The sequence below is a fragment of the Macaca fascicularis genome, chromosome 3 (assembly GCF_037993035.2).
Source record: "Macaca fascicularis isolate 582-1 chromosome 3, T2T-MFA8v1.1".
Taxonomy (NCBI): domain Eukaryota; kingdom Metazoa; phylum Chordata; class Mammalia; order Primates; family Cercopithecidae; genus Macaca; species Macaca fascicularis.
The window spans coordinates 107,158,992-107,185,343 of NC_088377.1; the positions used below are offsets into that span (position 1 = coordinate 107,158,992).

Below are 26,352 nucleotides of genomic sequence, written 5' to 3' on the forward strand. Positions count from 1 at the left end.
AGGTTTTTTCCACCAAAATACACAAGAACCATTTATTGGCATTTTTGTTTCAAGTTCCTGGGGAAAAAAAGCCAAATTTTCAAAGGCAGTTAATAACAGCTATACAAGGGCTTGTTTCATTTGATTTAGCATCAAGTAAAAGTAAATATGCCATGGAAGACAGTCGAGTTTTATCTCCACCTCTCATATTGGCCCGCTTCTCCTACCAAGTCACAGTACATAAGCATGCATCCTTGTTGCCCCACTAAGGAATCTAAAATGATTCAAATTTTTAAATGGTTGCTCAGATGACATTCACCAGCAGAATTCTTTCCCCTTAAGATAGGGTGGCAGTGAACACTACCAGGTATCAATGTCATCAGAAATAAATAACTCTTTCAGGAAAGTCACGTTCCTGATCCCTGTTAACCATTATGTAAATTATTTTTGTTGCTATACCTGTTTACTAATTATGTTTGTTACTTATGCAAAGGGAATACTCCCCAGACTTGCCTGATCTATTATTTCTATTTCCTAACAACAAAGTATGTTCACTTTACATAGTGCCATAGGTTTACTCTTTTTTTTTTTTTTTTTTTTTTGAGACGGAGTCTCGCTCTGTTGCCCAGGCTGGAGTGCAGTGGCCGGATCTCGGCTCACTGCAAGCTCCGCCTCCCGGGTTTATGCCATTCTCCTGCCTCAGCCTCCCAAGTAGCTGGGACTACAGGCGCCCGCCACCTCGCCCAGCTAGTTTTTTTTTTTTTTTGTATTTTTTAGTAGAGACAGGGTTTCACCGTGTTAGCCAGGATGGTCTTGATCTCCTGACCTCGTGATCTGCCCGTCTCGGCCTCCCAAAGTGCTGGGATTACAGGCTTGAGCCACTGCGCCCGGCCAGGTTTACCCTTAATCTTTTTTCTTTCTTTTTCTTGGTACCAGATGTTGTTATTTATCAAGGCAGATCATGTTTGATCGAAAAGATCTTAAAACATACATTACTAAACCTGAGTAACAGATGAAAAAATAAGTCTTTAAATTACATTTTCCATTGAAAATTCATTCCACTGTGGTGCAAGAACTTATCCAAGAACTTACAATGTCAATTTCTGACATAAATCATATCCCTCAGCACATATGTATTTTCAAAAGAAAACAAGTCATCTTAAAGTAATATATTCCCATATGCTAATTGATAATTGTATAGCAAATTGAAAATTCTGAGTAAACTGAAGATACATTTAACAACAAAATAAATATAGCAATATGGTTAGCTTATAAATGTCTTGGTGTAAAGGCAGCAGTGAATTTGCATCTTGTAACAGATCTCTAAATCCAGTTGCTGGTTTTCTGGAATTTTATAGACATGATGTCTCACAAATCCATGTTCCACAGGGCTAGAAATATCTCTATGCAAAAACTTTTGAGATATTTTCCCCAAATGACATATAACTTTTAAAAACTTTTCCAGAAAAATATGAAAATTTTATCAACCACTTACTCTTACTGAAAAAAAAAAGACTACTAATTGCTCTTTTTAATTTTGCTCTAACAGATGTTTTAAAAGTTTAGACACTGCTGATGTTTTTGAATTGCACACTGCTAGAAGGTAACTGGATAAAACACATTAGATGATTTCAAAAGATGAATCAGTACCTGATTCATTTGGCACATCATTAGTATCCAGAATAAATAATTTTCAAAGAATTTATACATGCATACATTCTTATACATGCATACATTCTTATTTACATATCCTCCATTCTTAGGAAAAGGAGCTTCTAAATCCAAGGATAAGGAGGTTCTGCTCATCTTACTAGTTATAATCATTTCTCCTCATGGAGTAACTGGGGCTTTCTGCTTTATTTGTGGAACTTTAGTTTGTAGGAAAGCATAAACATAGTGTTAAATCTTGTTGGATTCTGCTCTGGAGAGTGTTTCCAACATCCTTTTTTTCTGGTAAATTCTGGGACTGGCTCCATAAATCTTCAGTCTCTTGATAACTGTGTCTCTGGTCTATCATCCTCAGGCTGAATGAGAGGCCTCCCAGTCAGATCAGCAATGCCCACAGTTTGGGGAGGGTTGAATTCAATGTAGCAGACTCCGCCACCGGCTGGATGAATAGCAGGCAGTGAAGTGTTGTTTAAATGCCCTCAAAGGGCACATACGAGTTAATCATTGTGTCTATCTGATAAGCTCATCTAGGGCTTCTGCCTATGGCAGTGTCCTTGGACAACCAGCTATATTAGGTGAGATTTTTCAGTTCGTGAAGGGCCTCAGCCGAGTCGTAACATCATTTGGAATGAGTTTCCCTTGGTCAAGAAAAGCCTTGGCTAACATACCAATTTCTGTGTCCTGTAGCATGTTGTCCTGGAGCAGTCCCTGCTGGAGAGGTGCCTCAGTTTGAAGTGTTTGGTGATGTACAACAACACGGCACCCTTGCCTAAGCCCAGGGCTGGGGCCCCCATGATCATTGCATGCAGTAGCTGCGGAGATGCCCCTGCAACCATGGACAGAGGCCCAAGCCATGCCAACCGCAGGGTTTTGGTCTGACCTGTGCACTCACCTGATCCACAGCCAAGGTCCCAGATGGCAGAAAGCACTTTTTTTTTTTTTTTTTTTGGTTCGAGTTAACCAGCGCTTTCCTTTTTCTCTATAAAATGTGCTGGCTTGGAAACAATTCAAACATTCACCAATCATTAAATGGATAAACACATTTTGGTATATCCATGCAATGGAATATTATTTAGCCGTAAAAAGAAAGGAAGTACTGATAAATGCTACAATATGGATGAACCCTAAAAACACTGTGCTCAAAGAGGCCAGACACATAGGGCCATCTTTGGTATGATTCAGTTTATATGAAACACTCAGAATAGGCAAATTTATAGGGGCAGAAAGCAGATTCATGGTTGCCAGAGCTGCCAGAGGAAGAATGGGGAGTGACTGCTAACGGGTGCGGGAGTTTCTTTTGGGACCTGCTAGCCATAGGGTCACTTTTTTTTTTATTGTAGTAAAATACACATAAAACTTACCGTGACATTTACTACATTCACAATGTTGTACCACAGTCACCACTATCTAGTTCCAGAACACTTTTATCACCCCAAATGTAAGCTCTTTTTTGATCTCTGAAGGTGAAAAATATCACTAGAATATATCTGAGGGAGGAATATTTTAGTTCATTGATCAGGTTTAGCACTCAGTATAACTTAGTCCGAGAGATTTTTCTTTTTTTTTTTTTTAAACCCAAAGAAGTCGTCGTCTTATTCGATTATTGCTTTCTCCATCTGTTTCTTCTGGAACTCCTACCTCACACTGCAGTTCCTGTATTTTCCTTCCCTTTCTTTTATCTTCTCACTAGTGGCTTCCTTTGCATTTTTGTTTTGCATCATGAGGCAACTTCCTGTTTGATCTTCTTCGGGTTGATTTTTAAGAGTATCCATTCCATTTTTCAATACAATTGAATGTCAAAAAACTGTAAAACCATATTTTTACATATCATGTTTTTAAGTTCGCTTCTTTTTCTTTTTTTTTTTTCTTGAGACAGAGTCTCACTCTGTAGTCCAGGCTAGAGTGCAGTGGCGCAATCTTGGCTCATTCACTACAACCTCCGCCTCCCAGTTCAAGTGGTTTTTCCCTCCTCAGCCTCCGGAGTGGCTTGGACTACAGGCGCGCCATCACCACTATTTCTTACATTAAATTTGCCTTACAGGAGCCATTCATTTTGGCTGTTTAGCTTGGTTTTCTGTTCCTCAAACTACTGGGTTTCTCTCTTTTTTTTTTTTTTTTTTTTGAGACAGGGTCTCACTCTGTCATGCAGCTGCAGTGCAGTGGCATGATTTCGGCTCACTGCAACCTCCGCCTCTTGGTTCAAACGATTTTCCCGCCTCAGCCTCCGGAGCAGCTGGGACTACAGGTGTGTGCCGCCACGCCTGCGCTTGGCTAATTTTTGTATTTTTTTGGTAGAGATGGGATTTCACCGTGTTGACCAGGCTGGTACTGGGTTTAATTTTTTATATGATCTTTGCCCGATTCCATCAGCTGCCACTGGTCCCTTTAGCATTTGTGGAAGCCCGATTGTTGGACACTTTCTGGGCAGCAGAGAATTGACAGGTGGTGAAAACTATGATAGGAATTCTCCAATCAGCTGACATTGAGAGCCATGCTCAGAGCTAAACAGAAAGCAAGCAGAAGCAGTTTCACCAGTTACTGGGCTATGGCAGTTGGCTCACCTGGCTGGGCCACTGTCTTTGCCACAAGCTTAGCCAGAAGTCAGGCTACTTTCTAGGTTGCTGGGCTGTCCTTCCTCCCAGCTTTGTGAACAATGAGGATAGAAGGTATCCAGAGGCAAAACTGAGGGTATCCTCAGAAGCCCAAAGCCTAAGATGTGCTTAGCACAGACTAACTCCAAGTTTCACACTATGCTTTGCACCACCACATCTACTACCTACCTATATTTCAGCCATTCTTCTTTGTAGTTGAATCACCCCAGGAGGAAATTTAGAGTGCCAGAGAGTTATAGAAACATACACAAGCCATCATCTTCAAAAAACTTAATTAAGGTAATTATCTTTTTATAGTACATTGTCTGAAGATAATTATTTATATAATGGAAGTAAGCTGAAATCTTAAGAATATAAATCTTATTGATGAGTGAAGCCCCAACTATGGCCCAAAGAGATGGAAGAACTCATGCCAGAGTGTCTCTGCTGTATACCTAGGATTAGAGATTGGCCTTTTATTTCCTAACATAGGGATCTTTTCAATACCTAGACCCATGGCTACCTTTTAAAAATTCCATCAATATATTCACCTGCATAGCTGCTTCTCTTCCTGCTCCATCTAGTCCAATTCCTTTTCTGGATATTAGACTAAGTCTCATTTTTATTCCCTTCACCTGGCTTTTACTCCCTCTTGAAATTTATTCTGCTTCTTTCCTACTTGCCTTCCAAGATCGCTCTCTCTGTGCTCACAGTGAGGGGGTATGCAGGAAGGAGTACTAAAGTGTCCAGAAGGAGGAAAGCCTAGAAAAAGTAGAGACAGAGGAGGCTTGCCAAAATTCTGAAGCATCTCCAGGAGCCCTTTGCCTCAGTCTTTGAGTTCTTGTCATTAGCACCCCTCTTCTTTTCCCCTGGGTCAAATACCTTAGCACTGACTTGAATCTCTGACCCCTCTTTATACTTTTCTTCATTCTACTTTTCTTTCCTCCCTGCTTTCCTAGCACTCCTATCCCAGCGCTCTTCCCTTTCTTTAAAGCCTCTGAATCACAGCAAGGGAAGGAAAATGGAATTAGAGTAGTCCCTCTTATCCATGGTTTTGCTTTCTGTCATTCAAAAACATTAAATGGAAAATTCCAGAAATAATTCATACGTTTGAAATTGTATGCTGTTTTGAGTTGTATGATGAAATCTCACATCATCCTGCTCCATCCTGCCTGGGACAGAAATCATCCCTTTGACCAGCATATCCATGCTGTTTAACCTACCTGCCTGTCTGTCACTTAAGTAAACGTCCTGGTTATGAAGTGGACTACCCTAGTACTGCAGTGCTCTTTTCAAGTAACCCTTATTTTACTTAATTATGGCCCCAAAATATAAGAGTAGTGATGCTGGCATATTGTTAAAGTTGTTCTATTTTACTATTGTTGTTAATTTTTTACTGTCTAGTTTAGAAATTAAACATCATAGGCATGTATGTATCATAGAAAAAAACACAGTATATATAGGATTCAGTACTATCTGCAGTTTCAGGCATTCACTGGGGGTCTTGGAACGTATCCTGCAGATAAGGGTGGGCTACTGCACAAACATCTGGACGTTCATTCATGTGCCACTAAGGATCATCACATAGCCAAAAGCATACCACACTCTGGAAGGGTCTGATCAACTTTTTCTGCTTCTCCTATCACAAAATAGAAAATACTTTATTAATAGCTTCAAAATGAATGGCTATAGCAGTCCCTCAGTTAGTATCTTAATTTATAGACTAAGGTTATATTTTCTAGTATAAAACATCATTTTGACAATGTGGGGAAGCAGCAAGGTGTAGTAGCTAAGAATTAGATTACTTGAGTTCCAATGCCAGCTCCTTCATATACTAGCTATGTGACCTCAGGCAAGTTACCTAACTATAAGTTGCCTTATCTGTGACGGACTTTAGCATATCATAAGTGCTTAAATAAAAGGAAACATTCATAATCATGTTACTATCACCACATGCAATCCTTATTCCTTGTCCTCGATCCATGAAAAACCATTATAAATGCCATTTTGTTTTAGAAAATGTTGATATAATATTTAATAAGCTTGCTGCTGCCCAGGCTAATATGCATCGCTCTAAGCCCCTCTTAAATTTTATTACTAGAAAATGTTCTAGTGGACAATGTCTTTAAGGTTAAATGAGGATACTTATAATCAGCCTTTTAAAAAAATTAAATTACAAATTGAGGATAAAACAAACAAAAAAAACCACACAACAGGAATCTGATATTTCTTACCAAGGCAATTTGAAGCATCAACTTGTTCTTTCAAAAAATCAACACACATTTTCTTCACAGGTTCAATCTGATATTGGTTTGCTGCATCCAACAAAGACTGAACATTGTTGCTATTCACGGAAATTCTGCAAATAAGTTAGAGGGAATATTAGTTACCCATGATTTTTTATTATTTAAATGTTACTGTAGAACGTATCCTAATAGCCCCTGAAATTAAACACAAAATTAAACTTTCAGTCCTTGAATCAGTATGGCATAGGATACTCAAACTCTTCCATCCTTGCGGTTTTTCATTTTGAAGAATTTGTAGTGCAACCATTTGTTACAACAATGCTTTGCCATGGCAGATACCAACATTACTTCTCTAAAATAAAAATAATCCTTCTTAACTCACCTAGCAGTATAAGCAAATTCCACAAGTTGTTCAATAATATCAGGTTCAGCATCTTTGAGTTCTACTTCAAAGGACTTTGATTCAAGCATGTTAGCTACAATGAAGAGAAGAAACATAAATGGCATCTGTAATACCACAAGTTTGACTGAGGAACCACGGCATTCCAGGCCATGTTAAATATGGAGAAAAATAACAGGACAGTTCTCTCTGGAAGAAAATACCCCAGCAAGCCCAACATTCCTACAGTAAATGCAAATTAATTCTCCACACAAGATGTGCCTTAAATTAAGCTAAGAAAACAGTGAATTAGTGTACTTTTTTTTAATTTAAAGACCATATTAACAGAAACATAAAACTAGATTTTGTTTTCTTCCCAAGCTCATAAAATAGTACTAAGTAGAGGAAGTAGGAGTTGGACCCAGTTCTCAACACCAAATCCAGGGTTCTTTCTAGCACAATATGCTATATCTATTTTTTTTTAAGTTTAACTTGCTGGCTAAAATATTATGAAATTTATCTGTTTCTTTGTCTTTCCACCTGAGGTTAAAAAGAAAGCGCTGGGCTTTTTTTTGAGATAGAGTCTCGCTCTGACGCCCAGGTTGGAGCGCAGTGGCGCGATCTCGGCTCACTGCAACCTCCACCTCAACCCTGGGCTTTTAAGTTGACGCTATACCTCCATCTATAAAGGCATCAGGCCTTTATGTCTAATGAAAGGACATTTTTTCCTTTGGTTATCAGCTGGCTACTTTTTCAGTCTCTTCACTGTTCTGCAGCCTTAAGTTCTTAACTGCTTTAAAAATTAGAAAAATGACATATTCTCTTTTAGATTTTACTTCATTCTCATAGAAGAAATAATGGCATGTTTTACTTTAAGATACTTACTTGTGAACATTAAGTTAAAAAAATGACTTGCTGCAGCAAGAACAACACGATGAGCAGGTATCTTTCTTTCCTGGACCATGAGGATCACGTCACACAACGTTTTCTAATCAAAGAAAAAATACATAATATAAAAAGAGGCTCACTAGCCTAGCTTGGCAATACATATTAAAAAGGTGCTTGCCAAATGCTTTATCTCTTTTTTCTATTTAAAGCCAATCTTTTTTCAGCACAGAATTTCTTTGAAGACATGTTTAGGAAGGACTTACAGAGTTGCTGCCATGTAGTATGAAAATTTTGCACTGAGTTGTCCAACAGTCAAGAGGAAAGAAAACGTTCCTCATAATCAGAAACAAGTCTACTAACCCTTCCGAGAAGTCTTTTTTTTTTTTTTTTTCTGACACAGATTCTAAGACATTTCTCATGGTAAGCTTTTCTGGGGGAAATTAAATGACATCATGGCAGTGCCCCTGATAGTTTTTCAAACACAGCAATTAGTTTTTATATGATTTGTTTTCCATTATTTATCCTTGATGAAATCGAGAACACACACTGCATTTCCTAAGAAAGTAGCATTCACAGATCTAACTTGAAACAGAAACAGCTCAGAATACAGAGAGGAGATGAACTAAATGTCCTTTCAGCAATCTTTTCTTAAATAACACTTCTCTCAAATGTACTTCTGATAGAAGCTGGATAGCAGCCAGTTTTAAATTGTGATTTCTGACCAAGGTCAAAATAGTATCACTATAAGCTGCTTAAAGAAGGCAGCTCTGAGTAAATACTTAATTCAAATGTGGGGAAAATGGAATAATAAAGAAAAAAATTTAAGGCTTACTCAAACACTTATAAATGATTATCAAGAAAAATAAATGTCCTTTTTGCCAAATCCAATCTTAATTTCTTAACGAAGTTAAAGATAAAATATAGAGGTTAGGCTTACAGAAAACTTGGTGCATACAATGTGTTAAACACTGTCCTAGGCACTGGGAATATGAGACAAATAACATATTCAGAGTAAAAAAAAAAATCGCTTACAAATCTAAGATTGGCTTCATAGCTCAGAGGATTTGCATTTTGCAAATTTTAAGTATTTTATTAAAACTGTTAATATAGTTTCTGATAGATAAATCCCTGTTATTTCTTACTGTATTATTTTGTGAAGATAAATCAAAATAAATAATAATGATGTTTATAATGAGAGAGAAAATAAGCCTCAAATAGCAGGCTAGGAAATGAACAAAATTTCACTTTTACCACTTATTTGAAGATTTTCAAATAAGGCCTACTACTGACTATTGCTAAAAACTTATATACAGGTTAATAGCTAAAGCTGTTTTTATTCTCATAGTGTCTTGAAGTTTTAAATTTTATTTCTTTTCATTTGGGGAGGGAATACAGAGGCAGATGTCTTAGGTGATTTTGCTACATACTACACCAAAAAATACCAAGTAGCAGAACCAAGTTAACTATTTGGTTACCACCAAAAAACAAGTGATCAATTTGCCTTGGAGGTCGAGGGAGGGAGAGAAGGAGAGGGAGAAAGGGGTGGGGAGTGAAGAATAAAGATGATAAAGCATCAAGCAAATCAGATTACATCAGATCATCAGGGAGAAATCTATGGCTAGTGATGGAACTTCTGTGAAACATAGGGTTAAACCAAAATACAGCAAAAATATCTCCAAGGCATACTCAACAACAGAGTTTAAAAGTAGAATGACTTTCTAGGCACTGAAGGAGGTTGAAGAAATGTAGATCATTGTAGAGCAACTGAGTTTTAGTCTAAGATTAATGGCCAGCTGGATATTAATGGTTTGAGGGGTGGGGAGAATAAGTCGGAAGAGTCTTTTGTATCCAAATGGTATATTTATTTGCCTGTACTACAATAGACTGATAATTTCCAATAAGAGATGGGATTGCTGGGCGCGGTGGCTCATGCCTGTAATCCCAGCACCTTGGGAGGCTGAGGCGGGTGGATCACAAGGTCAGGAGATCGAGACCATCCTGGCTAACACAGTGAAATCCCGCCTCTACTAAAAATGCAAAAAATTAGCCGGGCATGGTGGTGGGCGCCTGTAGTCCCAGCTACTCGGGAGACTGAGGTAGGAGAATGGCGTGAACCCAGGAGGTGGAGCTTGCAGTGAGCAGAGATCGAGCCACTGCACTCCAGCCTGGGTGACAGAGAGAGACTCTGTCTCAAAAAATAAATAAATAAATAAATAAATAATAAAAAAGAGATGGGACTGACCTATAGTGAAAGGCCCCTCCTGTTATCAATAAGCAAAAGAAAGGTATATCCACAAACAAGAAATGGGAGCTGGGTGTGGTTGCTCACACCTGCAATCCTAGCATTTTGGGAGGCCAAGGCAGGTGGATTGCTTAAGCCTAGGAATTCGAGACCAGCCTGGGCAACATGATGAAACTCTATCTCTGTAAAAAAAAAAAAAATGCAAAAATTAGCCAGGCATAGTGGTGTGTGCCTATAGTCCCAGTGACTGGGGGTGGGGGTGGTGCTGAGGTAAGAGGATCACTTGAGCCCCGGAGGTGGAGGTTGCAGTGAGTTGTGATTGCATCACTGTACTCCAGTGATATTATAACAAAGAGACATCTGCACCCCCATGTTTACTGCAGCACTATGCACAACAGCCAAGATACAGACTCAACCTAGGTGTCCAATGATAGATGAATTGATAAAGAAAATGTGGTATATATACACCATGGAATACTATTCAGCCATAGCAAAGAATGAAATCCTGTCTTTCACGGCAATGTGGATGGAAATGGAAGACATTATGTTAGTTGAAATAAACTAGGAACAGAAAGTTAAATGCTACATGTTCTCACTCATATGTGTATATCCAAGTAAAAAGCAGAAAAGAAGACACTAGAGGCTGGAAAGGGTAGAGGGAAGGCGGTGGGGGAAAGGAGGGATAGAGAGGTTTGTTAAAGGACATAAAATTACAGTTAGATGGGAGGAAAAAGTTCTAGTATTCTATATCACTGTAGGATGACTATAGTTAACAGTAATAGATTCAGGCTGGGAGCAGTGGGTTACACCTGTAATCCCAGCACTTTGGTAGGCTAAGGCAGAATTGCTTGAAGCCAGGAGCTCAAGGCCAGCCTAGGCAACATAGTGAGACCCTGACTCTACTAAAAATAAAAAATTAGCCAGGTATGGTGGCACATGCCTGTAGTCCCAGCTACTTGGGAGGTTGAAATGGGAAGATCACTTGAGCCCAGTAGTTTGAGGTTGCACTGAGCATGATCATGCCACTGCACTCCAGCCTGGGTGACAGAGCAAGACCCTGTCTCTAATAAAATAATAAAAAATCAACAGCAGACATCACATGTAATGGGAAACATCAGACATGTTCTCATTTCAATCTTGAAACAAGGTATATGGGGCTGGGTGTGGTGACTCATGCCTGTAATCCCAAGCACTTTGGGAGGCTGAGGTGGGCAGATGGCTTGATCTCAGGAGTTCAAGGTCAGCCTGGGCAACATGGTAAAACCCATCTCTACCAAAAATACAAAAATGTAGCCAGGTGTGGTGGCACGCATTTGTGGTCCCAGCTACTTGGGAGGCGGAGGTGGGAGGATCGCTTGAGCCCAGGGGCGAAAGGCTTCCATGAGCTGAGATTGTGCCATGGCACTCCAGCCGGGGTGAGAGAGTGAGACTCAGTCAAAAATAAAATAAAATAAATAAAATAATAATAAAATAAAACAAACTACGTATACAAATCCTTGTCATTACTATTATTCAACCTTGCTCTGGAAATCTTAGCCAAATTAGTAAGAAGATAAAGATAAATCAATTTACACTTATAGAAATAACAAGAAAAGTCAGTAAAATGGCCAGACACAAATAAGACAAATATGGAAATGCAATTAACTATCTTGTATGAGAAATAAGCCGTAAAGAAACACAAATGAGAAAAAAATCCCAAGGCACAGAAGCAACAAAATAATTAAATATTGAGAAACAAAAAAAAAATGTGAGGGATCTTCATTAAGTGGCAATTTGATATATGATAAAGATACCATTTCAAAAATGTAGTGGGAAGGTGGAGAACAGGACATGTTTAGGGCAGTGAAACTATTCTGTAGGATCTTGTAATGGTGGATATGTGTCATTATACGTTTGTCAAAACCTGTAACATGTACAACACAGAGTGAACCCTAATGTAAACTATGAATGTTAATAATATGTAACAACATTGGGGGTTGGGCACAGTGGCTCACCCCTGTAATCCCAGCACTTTGGGAGGCCGAGACGGATGGATCACTTGAGGCCAGGAGTTTGAGACCAGCCTGGCCAACATGGCGAAACCCTGTCTCTACTAAAAATACAAAAACTAGCTGGACATGGTGGTGCCCGCCTGCAATCCCAGCTACTCAGGAGGCTGAGGCATGAGAATCACTTGAACCCAGGAGGCAGAGGTTGCAGTGAGCAGAGATCTTGCCACTACATTCCAGCCTAGACAACAGAGCGAGATTCTGTCTCAAAAAAAAAAAAAAAAAAAGTAACAATATTGACTCATCAATTGTAACAAACATACCACATGAATGCAACATGTTAATGATAAGGGTAACTGTAGAGAAGGAGGTGAGGGAATAAATGTAAATACTGCACTTTCTGCTCAATTTTTCTTTTTCTTTTTTGTGACAGGGTCTTCTCTATCATCCAAGCTGGAGTGCAGTGATGCAATCTCGGCTTACTGCAGCCTCAAACTCCTGGGCTCAAGTGATCCTCACCCCCTGTCCTCCCAAGTAGCTGGGACCACAGGCACGTGCCACCATGCCTGGCTAATTTTTTATCTTTTGTAGAGACGAGGTCTCACTGTGTTGCCCAGGCTGGTTTCCAACTCCGGGATTAAAGTGATCTCACTACCTTGGCCTCTCAAAGTATAGGGATTACAGGTACAAGCTACCTCACCTGGCTCAAATTTTCTATGAAGTTAAAACTGCTCTTAAAAAAAAAAGTCTATTAAATAATGTGGTAAGAGATCAGATAATCAAAATTGATATTGAGATAACTTAATCATTTAGGGAACCATTAGATTCCTCACTCATAATATACTCCCTCTTCCCCTGGGAAGGTAAGTACTAGAAGGAAGTTTCAGTCTCCATCCATCACATGTGGAAGAGTGAATACAGGATGAACAAGAGTGTAGCAGAGGTCACTGACAACACAGAGCCAGGCATTGTGGCTCATTCTTCTTTCCTAGGTCTGCCCCAAAAGTGGGACATCAATCATTGGGGCAGGCTTGCCCCTCTGGCAAGAGAGGACTGTTCCTGCTCATCAGTTGCTCTGCCTCAGACTGGGTAGGTAAGTTGAGTTTAGGAAAGAAAGAACAGAAAGCCCAATTTAATGCTTAGGTCAATGTCCTATAGTTAGAACTAGTAGTGACGGGTCCTCAAATATGTATGCATAGATACTCAACACATCATAGAGAAAGAAACTTTGGTGCTGCTTTAGTGCTTACAAGATTTGGGGGCTTTTACAGGAAGAATCCTTTGGTTCTAGGAAAGGTTAACCTCAGAAGAGGCAGACATTTTAGGTATCTGTTGGTATCATGACCTTTTGCTCTCTATCAAGTTTACCACATGGGATTACAAAAGGCAGCTGGGTCCATGTAAGCGCTAAAGCACTGTATGAAGATTAGCTTTTAATCACACGTGCTGTCATTAGTAAGAGGCATGCAGTCAACTGCCCCACGTTCTATTCTTTGTTATATCCCAAGGAGGAGACTGAGGAATGACTAACCTTTAGATTTATGTGGCTTGTCAAGAAGGTTCTGCAATCAGTCCCTCCCAGCATGATATCAAATTGGCATTGAGTATAAACCCCTGAGCAGATTGTAGATTCAACTATAGCTGGGTGGTAGATTTAAGTCACTGAAAATATAAAGGGAAATGAAGCCCTTATTAGATGGGGTAAATAATTTTCTTGGATTAGTTACTAGAAAAGCCTCAATAAAGCAATAGTAAATGCAAAGGCTAAGAAACATTAAAAAGACTTCTCTAGAGATCACATTTGTCAGAAAAGCAATGAAAAACAGGACTGAACTTAAATACACATATTAGAATAAGGCAAGTGGGATAGTGAAGGAAAAACAAAAGAAGATACCTAGACTAAGCAGAAGGAAAAGAGGGACTGCCTTCCTCAAGGGAAACATATACCAGGTCAGGCCGAACAGCTTTGCAAAGGAAAGGAGACTTTGGCATAATTGCCCTTTAAGAGATGGGACTAAGAAAAAAAAAAAAAAAGCTATTTTTGTTGTTATTTATTCAAGGAAAGTGTTATGGACCAAACAGGAATAGAAGAAGAGAAGTAAGAATTCAGGAGTAGATTAAAACGGTTCTCTCAGAAAGGCCTGGATCAGCACTTTGGGAGCCAAGGCATGTGGATCACCTGAGGTCAGGAGTTCAAGACCAGCCTGGCCAACATGGCAAAACCCTGACTCTACTAAAAACACAAAAATTAGCCAGGCTTGGTAGCACGCATCTGTAATAGCAGCTACTCAGAAGGCTGAGGCAGGAGAATCACTTGAACCTGGGAGGCAGAGGTTGCAGTGAACTGAGATCATGCCACTGCACTCCAGCCTGGGTGACAGAGCGAGACTTGATCTCAAAAAAAAAAAAAAAAAAAAAAAAAAAAGCCTGGATCTAGGAAAATTTTATGATTCCTCTTAATGCTAAAGATATTAAGAGAAAATTAGAGGACTTCCCTTAAAGAATAGGACAACTATAATAGGCCATTACAATTAAGTTCAGACAGATTTGAAAAGGAGGAAGATCAGCAAGAGTATTTCTTGCATTATTAAGTAATTTTCAAGTTGATATTGCTGGGAAGACAGGTGTGGTATTTGCTATATGGCATATGGTATATAGTGGAACTGAGAAGTTTGTGGAACTAAGACTCTAAGGGAGAGTACTAGATCACATTAAAGTAAGGCAAATAACCCAAAAGTAGTCCGGCTCTAAGTTATATGCTGGACATCCCCACAATTAGAATTACCTTTCTGAGATTAGTGAAGGCTGGCAGTACCTGAACTAATTCTGAACACATGTGCTCTCTTATTTTCCACTAGGGGAAGCTCTGTAGGAAATGCATTAGAGGAATAAGTATGTAAGCAAAACAAACAGCAAAATCATAAGGAAAAGAAAAAGAAAGGTATTCTAATCTAAAAGGGTCAGCTACCTGATGTAGAAAGGAAAAGATCCAACTTAAGCAGGTTAACAAGTCAGCTGAGGCTGCCTGAAAGAACAGATGTACCACAGAGGAAAATGCAACACTAGAGACATAGCCCATTTTGACACCAATAGGTAACAGAAAGGAACATGTCTGCACTGCTGCTGAGTTTGCAAGGCCTAGAAAATTCAAATACTGAGGAAAAGCAAGGTTTTTAGGAGCATGCTGTAAGGGCCATATTGGTCCCTGTGGGACCACAGGTCTTAAAGGAATGTTAAAGGCCATTCTCCAGCTGAGACAAATGGAGAGGAAAGGAGGACAAACCCCTCCAAGAGACAGGATTCATAGATATAAGGAATTTCACAGCATGACAGGATCTTAATGGGCACACAAAGGTGCAGAACAATCAGGAAGCTCAGAATTTTAAGGAATGCAAGGCCACAAACTGGTCTGCAGAACTGCTGGCTACAAATGTGAATCACTCTTCTCTCAAAAATGAGAGAAGCTTTGTCATTAGATAGAACTCAATCATTTCAGTATCAGGTTGCCAGGAACACAGGGTTCAAAAAAGATGTCAAAATTAAGCTTTAAATGTGCAGGATGGACAATAGGGAAAGAAGGGAAACTCTATGATACCTGATAGCTGAGTATTATCACCCTGGCAAATTTCTAACAATTGTCCAAGACAAAGAATGAGTCCTGGCCATGTGTGGTGGCTCATGCCGGTAATCCCAGCACTTTGGGAGGCTGAGGAGGGCAGATCACGAGGTCAGGAGATCAAGGCCATCCTGGCTAACATGGTGAAACCCTGTCTCTACTAAAAATACAAAAAATTAGCCAGTGTGGTGGCGTGCACCTGTAGTCCCAGCTACTCGGGGGGCTGAGGCAGGAGAATTGCTTGAATCCAGGAGGCAGAGGTTGCAGTGAGCTGAGATCACGCCACTGCACTCCAGCCTGGGCTACAGAGCAAGATTCCATCTCAAAAAAAAAAAAAAAGAATGAGTCCTATGCCACAGAAGCATCAATATATATGGAAGAAATCTCTTCTATAGATGGTAAACAGTGCCCCTATAAGCATGGAAGATTCCCCCCAACTGAGTTTAGCCTAGAGTCTGTAGTTTATAGAAAGCTGATTCAGACTGGCAAGCCAAAAGCCAAGATTGTTATGTTTTATTTGAAAACCCTCTGTTCCCCAGAAACCAAAGTTTATACTCTGTTTTTGGCTGTGAAAAATAATGTGGGTTAGGATTGTATAAATAACATGTCAACATCTGGGCTGTTTGGTATAGAGATGAGAGATCTTCTTGTATCAATCCTAGGGACGTTCTGACATACTGGAAAAGTGTGGCATCAACTACCTCGAAATTGGAGAAAGTCAGCTTTGGAGGTGCTAAGCTAACTAAATCCATTCCAATGGAAGCTAGCCCACATTGCAGCTGCTGAAGAAGCTACCCTGACTGTACCCAAACACTCAAGCAAATGCTTTCTGGCTGACTAAACTGAACAGTATAAGAAACCAGGGTGAGCACATATTTGGAATTCAACTGCCTTTCATTTTAATTCAGAGGAAGAACATAGATGTTGGAATTTAATCATGAGAGGGCTCATAACAGTCAGATTTGGGAGATTTTGTGTTGCTAATACAGAATTATACAGAGTGCTTTAGGCTGTCATTTGGTTCACCACAGAACATCTAGAGAGCTATGAATGACACCTCGGCTTAGAAAAATTTGAGATGGGAAATAGAAGTGAATAACTGCCAGCCTGTAGTATCTCAAGGCCTGGTGTTAATAGTTATCCACCCATTTCAAAGCATTCTTGGGTAAAAATTTTAAAAACCTCTTAAGCTGGTCTTCAGAGGATACAAAAAAGAACAGTTATTGGTAGAGGAAAATAGCCACATAAGCACTGAAGATAAAGCATTCCCTGAGGTAGTAAGAAAATAGCCCAAAAGACAAGGCAAACTTGGAAAAAATAACTTATAGCTACTTGGTCCAGCTACTTTGTGCTGGAGGTTTGCGGCGGGGCTTTGGTGCCTGAATTCTATCATTCAGCCCACTGAGATTCTCAACTCAGGTTGTTTATATAAGGAAGGATCAATAACCAAATAAGACATAACAAGATGCACTTTTGACTGAAGGGCAAGTACTTGTTAATCTCCCATATGCAGTGCTTCTCTCATAAAACAAAGTTGGAAAATGAAGCTTTGCTTGATAAGCCAACCTTTAAATTGCCCCTACATATCCCAATAATCTAAATTTTGGAATCTGCACAGTCATATGTCCTACATGGGAAAAATGAAAGAGATGGCTTGGCCCAAACGCAGCTTATGGAGTCCATCATAACACATACCTTATCTGTCCTACTCAGCAGATGGAGTCCTTAAATACAACAAGGTAGCTCTCAACAGAGTAACTTTACCATTAATAAAACAGCAGTGTCTTCAGTTCCAACTTAATTAGATTAGCTACTCCTCTCTCGTTTGACAAAGTGAGGAAGTGAGACAGATACGAGCTCAAGATGCCTCATTTCCTTTCAGCTTCTTACATTCGTGCTTTTTGAGCTTCTTTTTTATGTAGCAGCATTCTCAAATAAGCTAATCTAATATAATTTATATAGACAGAATGGTCTCTCTGTAGCAAGAATTAACAGCCTGGCAACCAAAAAGTGGAAGAGGCTCCCTTCAATATTTTTTTTTTTTTTTTTGAGACAGAGTTTCGCTCTTGTTACCCAGGCTGGAGTGCAATGGCACGATCTTGGCTCATGGCAACTTCCGCCTCATGGGTTCAAGCGATTCTCCTGCCTCAGCCTCTTGAGTAGCTGGGATTACAGGAATGCGTCATCCAGCTAAGTTTTGTACTTTTAGTAGAGACGGGGGTTTCACCATGTTGGCCAGGCTGGTTGCAAGCTCCTGGCCTCAAATGATCTGTCCACCCCAGCCTCCCAAAGTGCTGGGATTACAAGCATGAGCCACCGTGCCTGGCCCGGCTCCCTTCAATATTATACTTAATGATTCACTTACAAATATTTTGCTTCTAATCTCAGCAATTAGTCTTTCTACTAGTGGGTTCTGTTAGTTTAGAGATTTGGAGGCCCAAAAGAAAAGTGATTCAACCAAGTGATAGAAAAATGTTTCCACAGGATTGAAAGTTAAGACTGTGACCTGCCTATATTAGCCTCCTAATTTTTACCTCCTCATCAGGTAAAAAGAACAAAAGATAGGGCTTTGAAGGCTAGCTTAATATTCAACATAAGTTCATGACAACCTCAAAAGAATCTTCAAAAATACTGACAGCCATAATACCATTTCTATTCTTTGCAAAGACCACTTTCCTCAACCTCCAGCTTTGCCTTCTTCCTTCTTCATTTTAGCAGATGATCTTTTTCTTTCTTTTGTTTTCTTTTCTTTTTTTTTTTATAGAAAAGAGAAGTCACTTGATAGAAACTCCTTCATTTTTCTGATTTCAAACACACCTACTATCAATCCCTTCCTCCTTCCCACTTTTATGGAAGAGGAACTGCCCCCCACCCCTGTCTAAGATTAACCACATTTGCTTTGGATCTCATCTCAGGAATTATCTATTAATTACCCACTCTGTCTCATATACATTCAACCTGTACATCTCTTTTTCTCACTAGTTTTTAAAGACATCTATATCTTTCCCATTTAAACAAATAAAACCCAGCAACCTTCGTTTGACTCCCTCTCCCTTCAAGGCCAAATTTCTCAAAACAGCTGCCTGAATTTCCTCATATTCTACTCACTTCAGCTTACATTAATCGGACTCGCATTTGTCTCCCCATCAAAATAAGTCTTACTACAGTCAACAAACCACTCTGTGTTGCTATGTCCTACAAGTATTTTTAGTTTTAATCTTATTCTGACCTTTTATCAGCTTCAAAAATTGCAGTCCTCCTCTGAACACAGTGCTTTAGACCATTTGGCCATTCTGACTTTCTGTGATCCTCCTCCTGGGAAGGAGAAACAATTTCTTACCAATTTTCAAAACTCTCCATTTTTCTCCTATTCTTCTGGTGACTCCTTTGTTATCTCCTCCATAGGCCCATTTCCTATCCTTTATTCTGGACTCTTGACTCTTCACAGCTTCAATGAAGAAGTTATCTTCTACGTGCAGATAATTCACAAATGTATACATCTAACCCACAACTTTCTAGACCTGTCAACCTGTCATATATACTTGTGTCCCAATGATATCACAAACTAAACACATCTAAAACACAAATTATAATCCTTTCCCCAATGCCTTGCTCCTTTTCCAATACCTCCTTTCTCAGTGAATAGTGTCATCATCCATTTCGTTATGCATTCCAGAACCCTAGAGATCATAAGTGACACCTTATGCTGAATCCCTCAACATCCAATCAAGTACCAGCATCACAACACAAATAGCTAACACTTATTGAGATGTTACTTGTTATCAGGTCGTATTTTAAGTTATCTTAATTTGGTTACCTAATTTAGTTACCTAATTTAGTTATCACAACTACATATGGTAGTTATCATCACCAAGTCCTGTTGATTTTATTATCTTTTTAATCTATCACCTTTTCTTCATTAATGTTGCTTGTGGCTGCCACTGTCATCACCTCAGTCCAAAGGACCATCATGTCTCACTGGACTACTACAGCTTCCTATTTGGTCTGCCAACAACCACTCGGAAAACTCTTTAATTCATTTACCATAGAGCAGTAAGTTTTTTTTTTGTTTTTTTGTTTTTTTTTTTGATAGAGTCTCACTCTGTCTCCAGGCTGGAATGCAATGGCGCAATCTTGGCTCACTGCAACCTCTGCCTCCCAGGTTCAAGCAATTCTCCTGCCTCAGTCTTGTGAGTAGCTTGGACTACAGGCACGTGACACTATGCGTGGCTAATTTTTTGAAGTTTTAGTAGAGATGGGGTTTCACCATGTTTGCCAGGCTGGTCTCAAACTCCTGACCTCAGCCTCCCAAAGTGCTGGGATTACAGGTGTGAGCCATTGTGCCAGGCCGTCATCTTTTTTAAAGAGGAAAACACCCCACCTCTACAAACATGCATGCACATGCACACAAACATGCACACACAGATTTTAGAATAAGGGCAAATCGCCTAACTTGAGTTATGAAGCTATGCATGGGCAGGTCCCTAGCTACTTCACCAGTTTCATCTAGAACCATTGTCCTCCTTATGTTCTGTGCTCCAATTACACTGACCTTTAATCAGTCTCAAACTTGCCATTCTATAATAAAGTAGGTCTCCAACTCAGAGCCTCTGAATATGTTGTTCCCTCTACTTGAGTCACTCTTCCCTTTTCTCTTTACCTAGTTAACACCTACTCTTATTTCAGCTCTCAATGACCACTTCCTTAGAGAAAACTTCCTGATGGTCAAATTACCCACCCATATGCCCTCATTGTACCATGTTATTCTCTTGTGTAATACCTATCACTGTTGCAATATTACATTTATTTGTGTGATTACTTGATTAATGTCTTGCTTTTCTACTAGACTATAAACCACATGAGTATTGGGACTGTCAGGGTTTGCTTATCACTGCAACCCCAGAATCTTGCAAAATGTCTAGCATACAGTGGGTTGTCAATAAGTATTCATTTCAATGAATGAGCTTGCAAGCCAAATTGAACTAGAGGAATAAATAAATAGTGACTAAGAAAACGTAGTGAATTTACCCAACTTCTCATTTTAATGGGGGGAGAGAAGTATTTACAGGGGTACGTTGATTAAACCCATGAAGAATGGGTTTGCTGGTTGGTTGGTTCAAAAGTTGGAGAGGTTAAAACAAGCTTAAGTGCCAATAGCAAGAATCCAGCAAAGAAGAAAAGTTAAAGATGCTCAACAAAGATGGAATAACCAACAGTATAATACTTCTGAGAAACCCAGCATCCAGGAAGCCAAAGCCTAGGTAGAAGTACTGGCCTTAGAAAAAGAAGCAGCATCTCCATTGTAGCAGGATAAGAAGAGAAAAGGGAAAGTGTCAAAATAGGTTTATAGATCTGGTGGTAGAAAGTGAAAAGGTAGATAGTTCTAGACTAATGACTTCTATTTATCTATGATGTCAAAAGAGGGTGATCTGCTGAAAGTGAGGATCTATAGAAAGGACTCAGATTGGAGGAAAATAGTAAAACAAAAAGATGGCTCACCGGCACTGATAGTCTAGTGGAAATTAGTGGCCAAGCACTTACTTGGCAGAAGTTGCCCAATAATGAGATATTTTCCAGCTGTGCTTGGAGCCGTGCATGAAGAAGGTAATCAGTCATCAGTACTGAAGTTTGCCAGATGGACATGAAAAAGGGACAGAGGGTCAAGAAAGCTGGGGCACTGGAGAGACAGTGGAGTGACAATAGCTTCTAAGCTGGACAGACAGAAAAAAACAGAAAACAGTAAAGTACAGGAAAAAGAATACAAAGGTCTGGATGACTGGAGTTGTCAATGAAAGTTAAGAGAATTAAATGAGACAAAGCATGTAAAACATTCTGCAAAGTGGCTGGAACAGAGTTATAAGGGCTCAAGAAGTCTTATTATTATCAAGGGTTTAACACTAAAGGTTTAGATTATTCACAAGAGAACCTAAAGATAATGACATGTAGTAATTTACAGTCAGACAGATAAGAATACAGACGCAAAGTCATTTTAGCCAGCAGGTGAGCCCAGTTAACTGCCCAGTACCTAATTGTCAAATCAGCTTTGTAGTTCTCTCACATAACTCTCAATAAGGAATTTAACATAAGCTTTCAAGTTCCAATTACGCTTTAATTCATTTAATGTGGAGAAACTACAAACTATGTTGGTACTCAGGAAGGTCTTAAAACATCTTCCTCCAATGTTAAGAGACTCCTGGACTTCATTAACACAAAAGAAGAGTATGGCAACAGCAATGTACATGTGCAATAGTGATTGTGACCCAGACCTGCCTTGTAAAGCTTCTATTTTACATATCAGGTAATAACATTAATCTAAGCAAAAAGTTAAAGAAATACATGAAAAAGTACTCAATCCAATTAAATAAGATGCCACCCAGTTAGAATTGCTAAAGTGATAAGACTGACAACATCAAGTGATGGCAAGGATGCGGAGCAAAAGCCTCTCTCACACACAACTGGCAGAAGCATAACATGGTACAATCACTTTGGAAAATACGTGACAATATCTTTTAAAGCTGAAGGTGATATAGCTTATGACTCAAAAATTCTTGTTTGGTATTTCCCAACACAAATATTTTTTTTTTTTTTTTTTGAGACGGAGTCTCGCTCTGTCGCCCAGGCTGGAGTGCAGTGGCCGGATCTCAGCTCACTGCAAGCTCCGCCTCCTGGGTTCACGCCATTCTCCTGCCTCAGCCTCCCGAGTAGCTGGGACTACAGGCGCCCGCCACCTCGCCCGGCTAGTTTTTTGTATTTTTTTTAGTAGAGACGGGGTTTCACCGTGTTAGCCAGGATGGTCTCGATCTCCTGACCTCGTGATCCGCCCGTCTCGGCCTCCCAAAGTGCTGGGATTACAGGCTTGAGCCACCGCGCCCGGCCTACAAATATTAATATATACATATGCATACCAAAAGGTATGTACAAAGTGTACAAAAATGTTCAAAGTAATACTAGTCTTAATAGTCCCAAACTAGAAATAACCCAAATGTCCATAATGATAGAATGGATAAATTGTGCTATATTCATTCAATGGGATACTATATACCACAAGGATGAAGTAGTGCTACACAAAGCACAGAATAATCTCACAAACAATGTTGGCTTTAAGAAATCAAAACACAAGAGTTTATGCCATATGATTACATTTATTTAAGTTCAAAAACAGGAAAACCCCACCTTTTGCCAATGTGCTGCAGACTTTCATGAATGCACCACACACCAAAGACAGAACAAAGAGCTCCTCTTAATAACAGGTGCGCACAGTGCCCTTAGAAGGTGGTATGGCATTTATCAATGGCTGCTTCTGCCCTAACTTCTATGGTTACAGAAGTTAGAATAGTTGTTACTACTGTGGGGTTAGTGACTGAAAAGGGCATAAGGGATACCGCTGGAGTACTGGTCATGTTCTAGTCTTGTTGGTGGGATGTGCACTTTGTAATAATTGAGTTGTACATTTATGATTTGTGCCCTCTTTTATGTATCCCATACTTCACTGGAGAGTTTACTTAGAAACAAAAGGCTAGAAATGACAAAAACAATGTAGGCAAAGGCTTTAGAAGAAGCTGAGGCTGCTGGCTCTGCAGAAGCCCCTTTTGCCTCGATGTATAGAATTGGCCACTATGCTATAGAGAGATGGAATGACCTAAATCATGTTATCTAAAATAACAAAATGAAATAATGAGACAGCAGGGATTGGAACTGAAGTATGCTAATCTCACAATGTTCTGAAATTTTTGAAGGAATGTTTCTGGATGTTTACAGAGGGGTCCTTGTCATCTAAGCACTCATTATCCTGATCCTTAAAGCAATGAGATTGTAAAGGGATGCAAAAGTAGTCATAACACAAAAATATTTACTGAAGAACAAGAGCACTTATAAAGTTGGTCCTCGCTCAAACATTCCTCCTCTGGCTCAGGCCAGCTACTGTTTCTGCCAATTCCCATCAACTGCCCTTGTCAGTCATTCTTGGTGAATTATTTCCTGTGTTATGATGTTAAACAGGACAATACAATATAACCATAATGTAAATCAATTGCAAAGTGAAACTGCACATCTTGCAAAAGATGCATGATTCCATGAAGTTGATAAAAGTGCTATCGGAGAACTGTTTGAATCACATGCCAAACCACTGACAAAAGGAGAACCTGGCAGATTAAGGTCAGTTAATCATTGTGGAGGGGATCCCTGGTTGTTCACCAAGTAACCATTTTTTCCTTCCTACTCAGTAACAGAACCCTGATTTTTCAGTAACTGTATTTCTATTGTAACAGTAAATAAGTGATGTTAATATACTCCAAAGCTAGGAAATGTGAGTCAATTTTTAAATCCAAAGAGCTAAATGGACAGTCTCAGATAATCCTCTCCTCCTCAAGTAAATATTTGCTACTGCAACCCAGTTGCACCCTATCTATTTAGGGATTGAGGCAATGCTTTACCATGCTATGATCCACGAATGAAAACATATTTGAGGGAGTGGGAGGGAACCTAATGAGTCTTCAACAAGTTTAAGCACTGGTAAACTATGTTCAACTACCATTACAGGCAGGCAATAGCTAAATGCACCAGCAATTTGAAGTCTGTGGTATTGTAGATACAATAAGGTTTACATGAAAGGAACATGAATTTGAAAATAGATACATGGAAGTAAGTCGCACGAATTAACGAATTCAGACATCCACAGTACTTCAGCACAAAGGCCAGGAAAGATTTGAAAGCATTCCCGTAGACTGCACTAGTGCACTGTAGCAGGAGCTGGTGAACAAAGACAAGATCCCTGCAGTCAGCGTTTGCTTATAGAAACCAGAAGTTAATATCTTCATAAAAATCTTAAATTCCTCTACTGTTGCCCATATTCCCAGAACCACTAGACAAAGCAAACTAGGTTTTGCAGTTACACACAACTCACATCCTGCTTTGTCCTCTTGAAATAGGATCCCAGTCAACAAAACCCAAACATTCCCACAAATCTCCTTAGATGTGTATTATCTATAAATAAAGCTTACAGAAAGGAAAAAGTGACTTTCTATGCTTATCGGTATAGATGTTATGGAATTAAAAATAATAATAATAAAGCCTCTTTGGTTCACCTTCGCCAGCGTTAAAATCCGTTCTTTTCATAACCCACCTTTCGCCGATGTGCTGCAGACTTTCATGAATGCACCACACACCAAAGACAGAACAAAGAGCTCCTCTTAATAACAGGGGCGCACAGTGCCCTTAGAAGATGGCATGGTATTTATCGATGGCTGCTTCTGCTCTAAATTAACACGTACAGGAGGACGTTTTCAACTAGCTCCACCGGGGAAACACTGGAGGGGGCGGGGATCCTTATTTAAGAGCAGCTGATTTCAGGCCAGCAACTCTCCTCCCTTTGGGGGCTTCGGTTTGGGCTATGCCAATGGGTTTCTTCACACAAGATCTCACGACACTTTAAAACGGCTCGCCGGTGGAAGAATCCTCGCCTCACAAAGAGATAACTAGGGCAGAGCTGTTACACAACCGATACCCGACGGCGAAAGCCAGCCCGAGGAGTCCCCCAGGAGTCTGACTTGGGAGCTACATCCTCCGCAGGCGAGAAGCACTTTTGCTCGAGAATTGTTTTACGCGCCCCTCTACCAACTGCGGACTCGCCTGCGAAAATGGAAGAAGGGGCGAGGACCGAGGAAGAGGGGCGCGATCCACAGGGCGCGGGGTTCGACGCCGGGAGCCAGGGACCCGAGCCCCGGACCACCTCCCACCGTCGTCCGTCACTCCCACAGAGGCGGTACCTGTTTCCGCATGTTATTCATGACGCCCATGAAACCCGCCAACAATTTAGCTTCTTCCCGAGCAGCAAGTTTCTTCTCTGTCTTCTTCTTGCTGTTCTTCTCCACCCCGGAGGCTGCCATCCTCCCTCAGCTCGGTTCACGCCCGGGACTCGCCGGGCCGGGCGAGGGGTCGCACTCTCTGGGTACACTGGGGATTCTATCGACCAAACACGGCGATCGGAACTGCGGCTGCAGCACCCAGCTCTGGAACGCGCGACAGGCGGCGGTGGCTCGGCCACTGCCGAAAGACAAGGCCGGGCGGCCCCCTCAGGAGCGCTCAGGGAGCGACGCTGCCAGCTGGCCTGCGTCCCCGGGCAGAACCCGAGTCCGGCCGAGGAGCCTGCGCACTTCGCGCAAGGAGGCGGGGGCCCTTTGAGGGGAGTCAGGGGCGGGGCCTCGAACGTCACAGTGGCGCGCCGCTCCGAGCAATGTGACTGCAGGCATAGGTGCGGCCTGGTGGTTTGTCGCTGTCCCGCGCTGAGTGAATTTTGCCTCGGAGCTGGTCCGAGGTCGCGCCTGCCCTTCTGTGTGCCCAAGGCAGATTTCCAGGTTTCGGTTACGTGATTATCTTTTTGTTTTTTGATAATAGGGCGGTGGAACATGCAAAGGTGTCTCCCATCAGTGTAAGGCTTCATAGGAACAGGGTCGGTGTTCAGTGCAGTATCTGAGCCTGGTGTATGGTAGGCGCTCAGTAGATATTAAATGATGAAAGGATGTTACTGCACGTTAAAGTCTTGTTACACCGAGTACAAGATTTATTTTCATGGAATTCATAAAGCAACAGCACACAGTCACGTTGCTGTCTCCTTGGCGTGCAGTGAGTGTCTGCCTAACTAGGCTGGCTTACTATGTGTTCACAACTGAAATCAGTTGTCAGTTCTAGAAATCTTCAGTTAGGCTTCTCTAAGTGTTTTTACGGTAACACGGAACTCAATCACAGCCCTCATGGAAA

The 26,352-nt window shown here is 40.5% G+C and overlaps 1 protein-coding gene and 1 pseudogene across 9 annotated transcripts in view; both read right to left on the reverse strand.

The window, feature by feature from the left end:
• The window catches only part of KLHL7 (kelch like family member 7), a 70,320-nt gene extending 44,597 nt beyond the window's left edge, over nt 1–25,723 (reverse strand). The window contains exons 1-6 of one of the 9 annotated variants that reach the window (XM_045388913.2): nt 25,362–25,723; nt 13,513–13,643; nt 7,749–7,851; nt 6,867–6,960; nt 6,473–6,597; nt 5,839–5,877 (exon numbers count right to left, since the gene is read on the reverse strand). In XM_045388913.2, coding sequence (XP_045244848.2) covers nt 5,839–5,877; nt 6,473–6,597; nt 6,867–6,960; nt 7,749–7,851; nt 13,513–13,566 — 415 coding nt within the window. In that variant the 5' untranslated portion in view covers nt 13,567–13,643; nt 25,362–25,723. Of the gene's footprint in view, nt 1–3,402; nt 5,878–6,472; nt 6,598–6,866; nt 6,961–7,748; nt 7,852–13,512; nt 13,644–24,718 lie in introns of those variants that run through there. The other 8 variants (XM_065542207.1, XM_045388912.2, XM_005549993.3 and 5 more) reach the window with 8 other exon arrangements.
• On the reverse strand, nt 1,662–2,629 carry LOC102136184 (GTP:AMP phosphotransferase AK3, mitochondrial pseudogene; annotated as a pseudogene).
• Nucleotides 25,724–26,352: the final 629 nt, after the last annotated feature.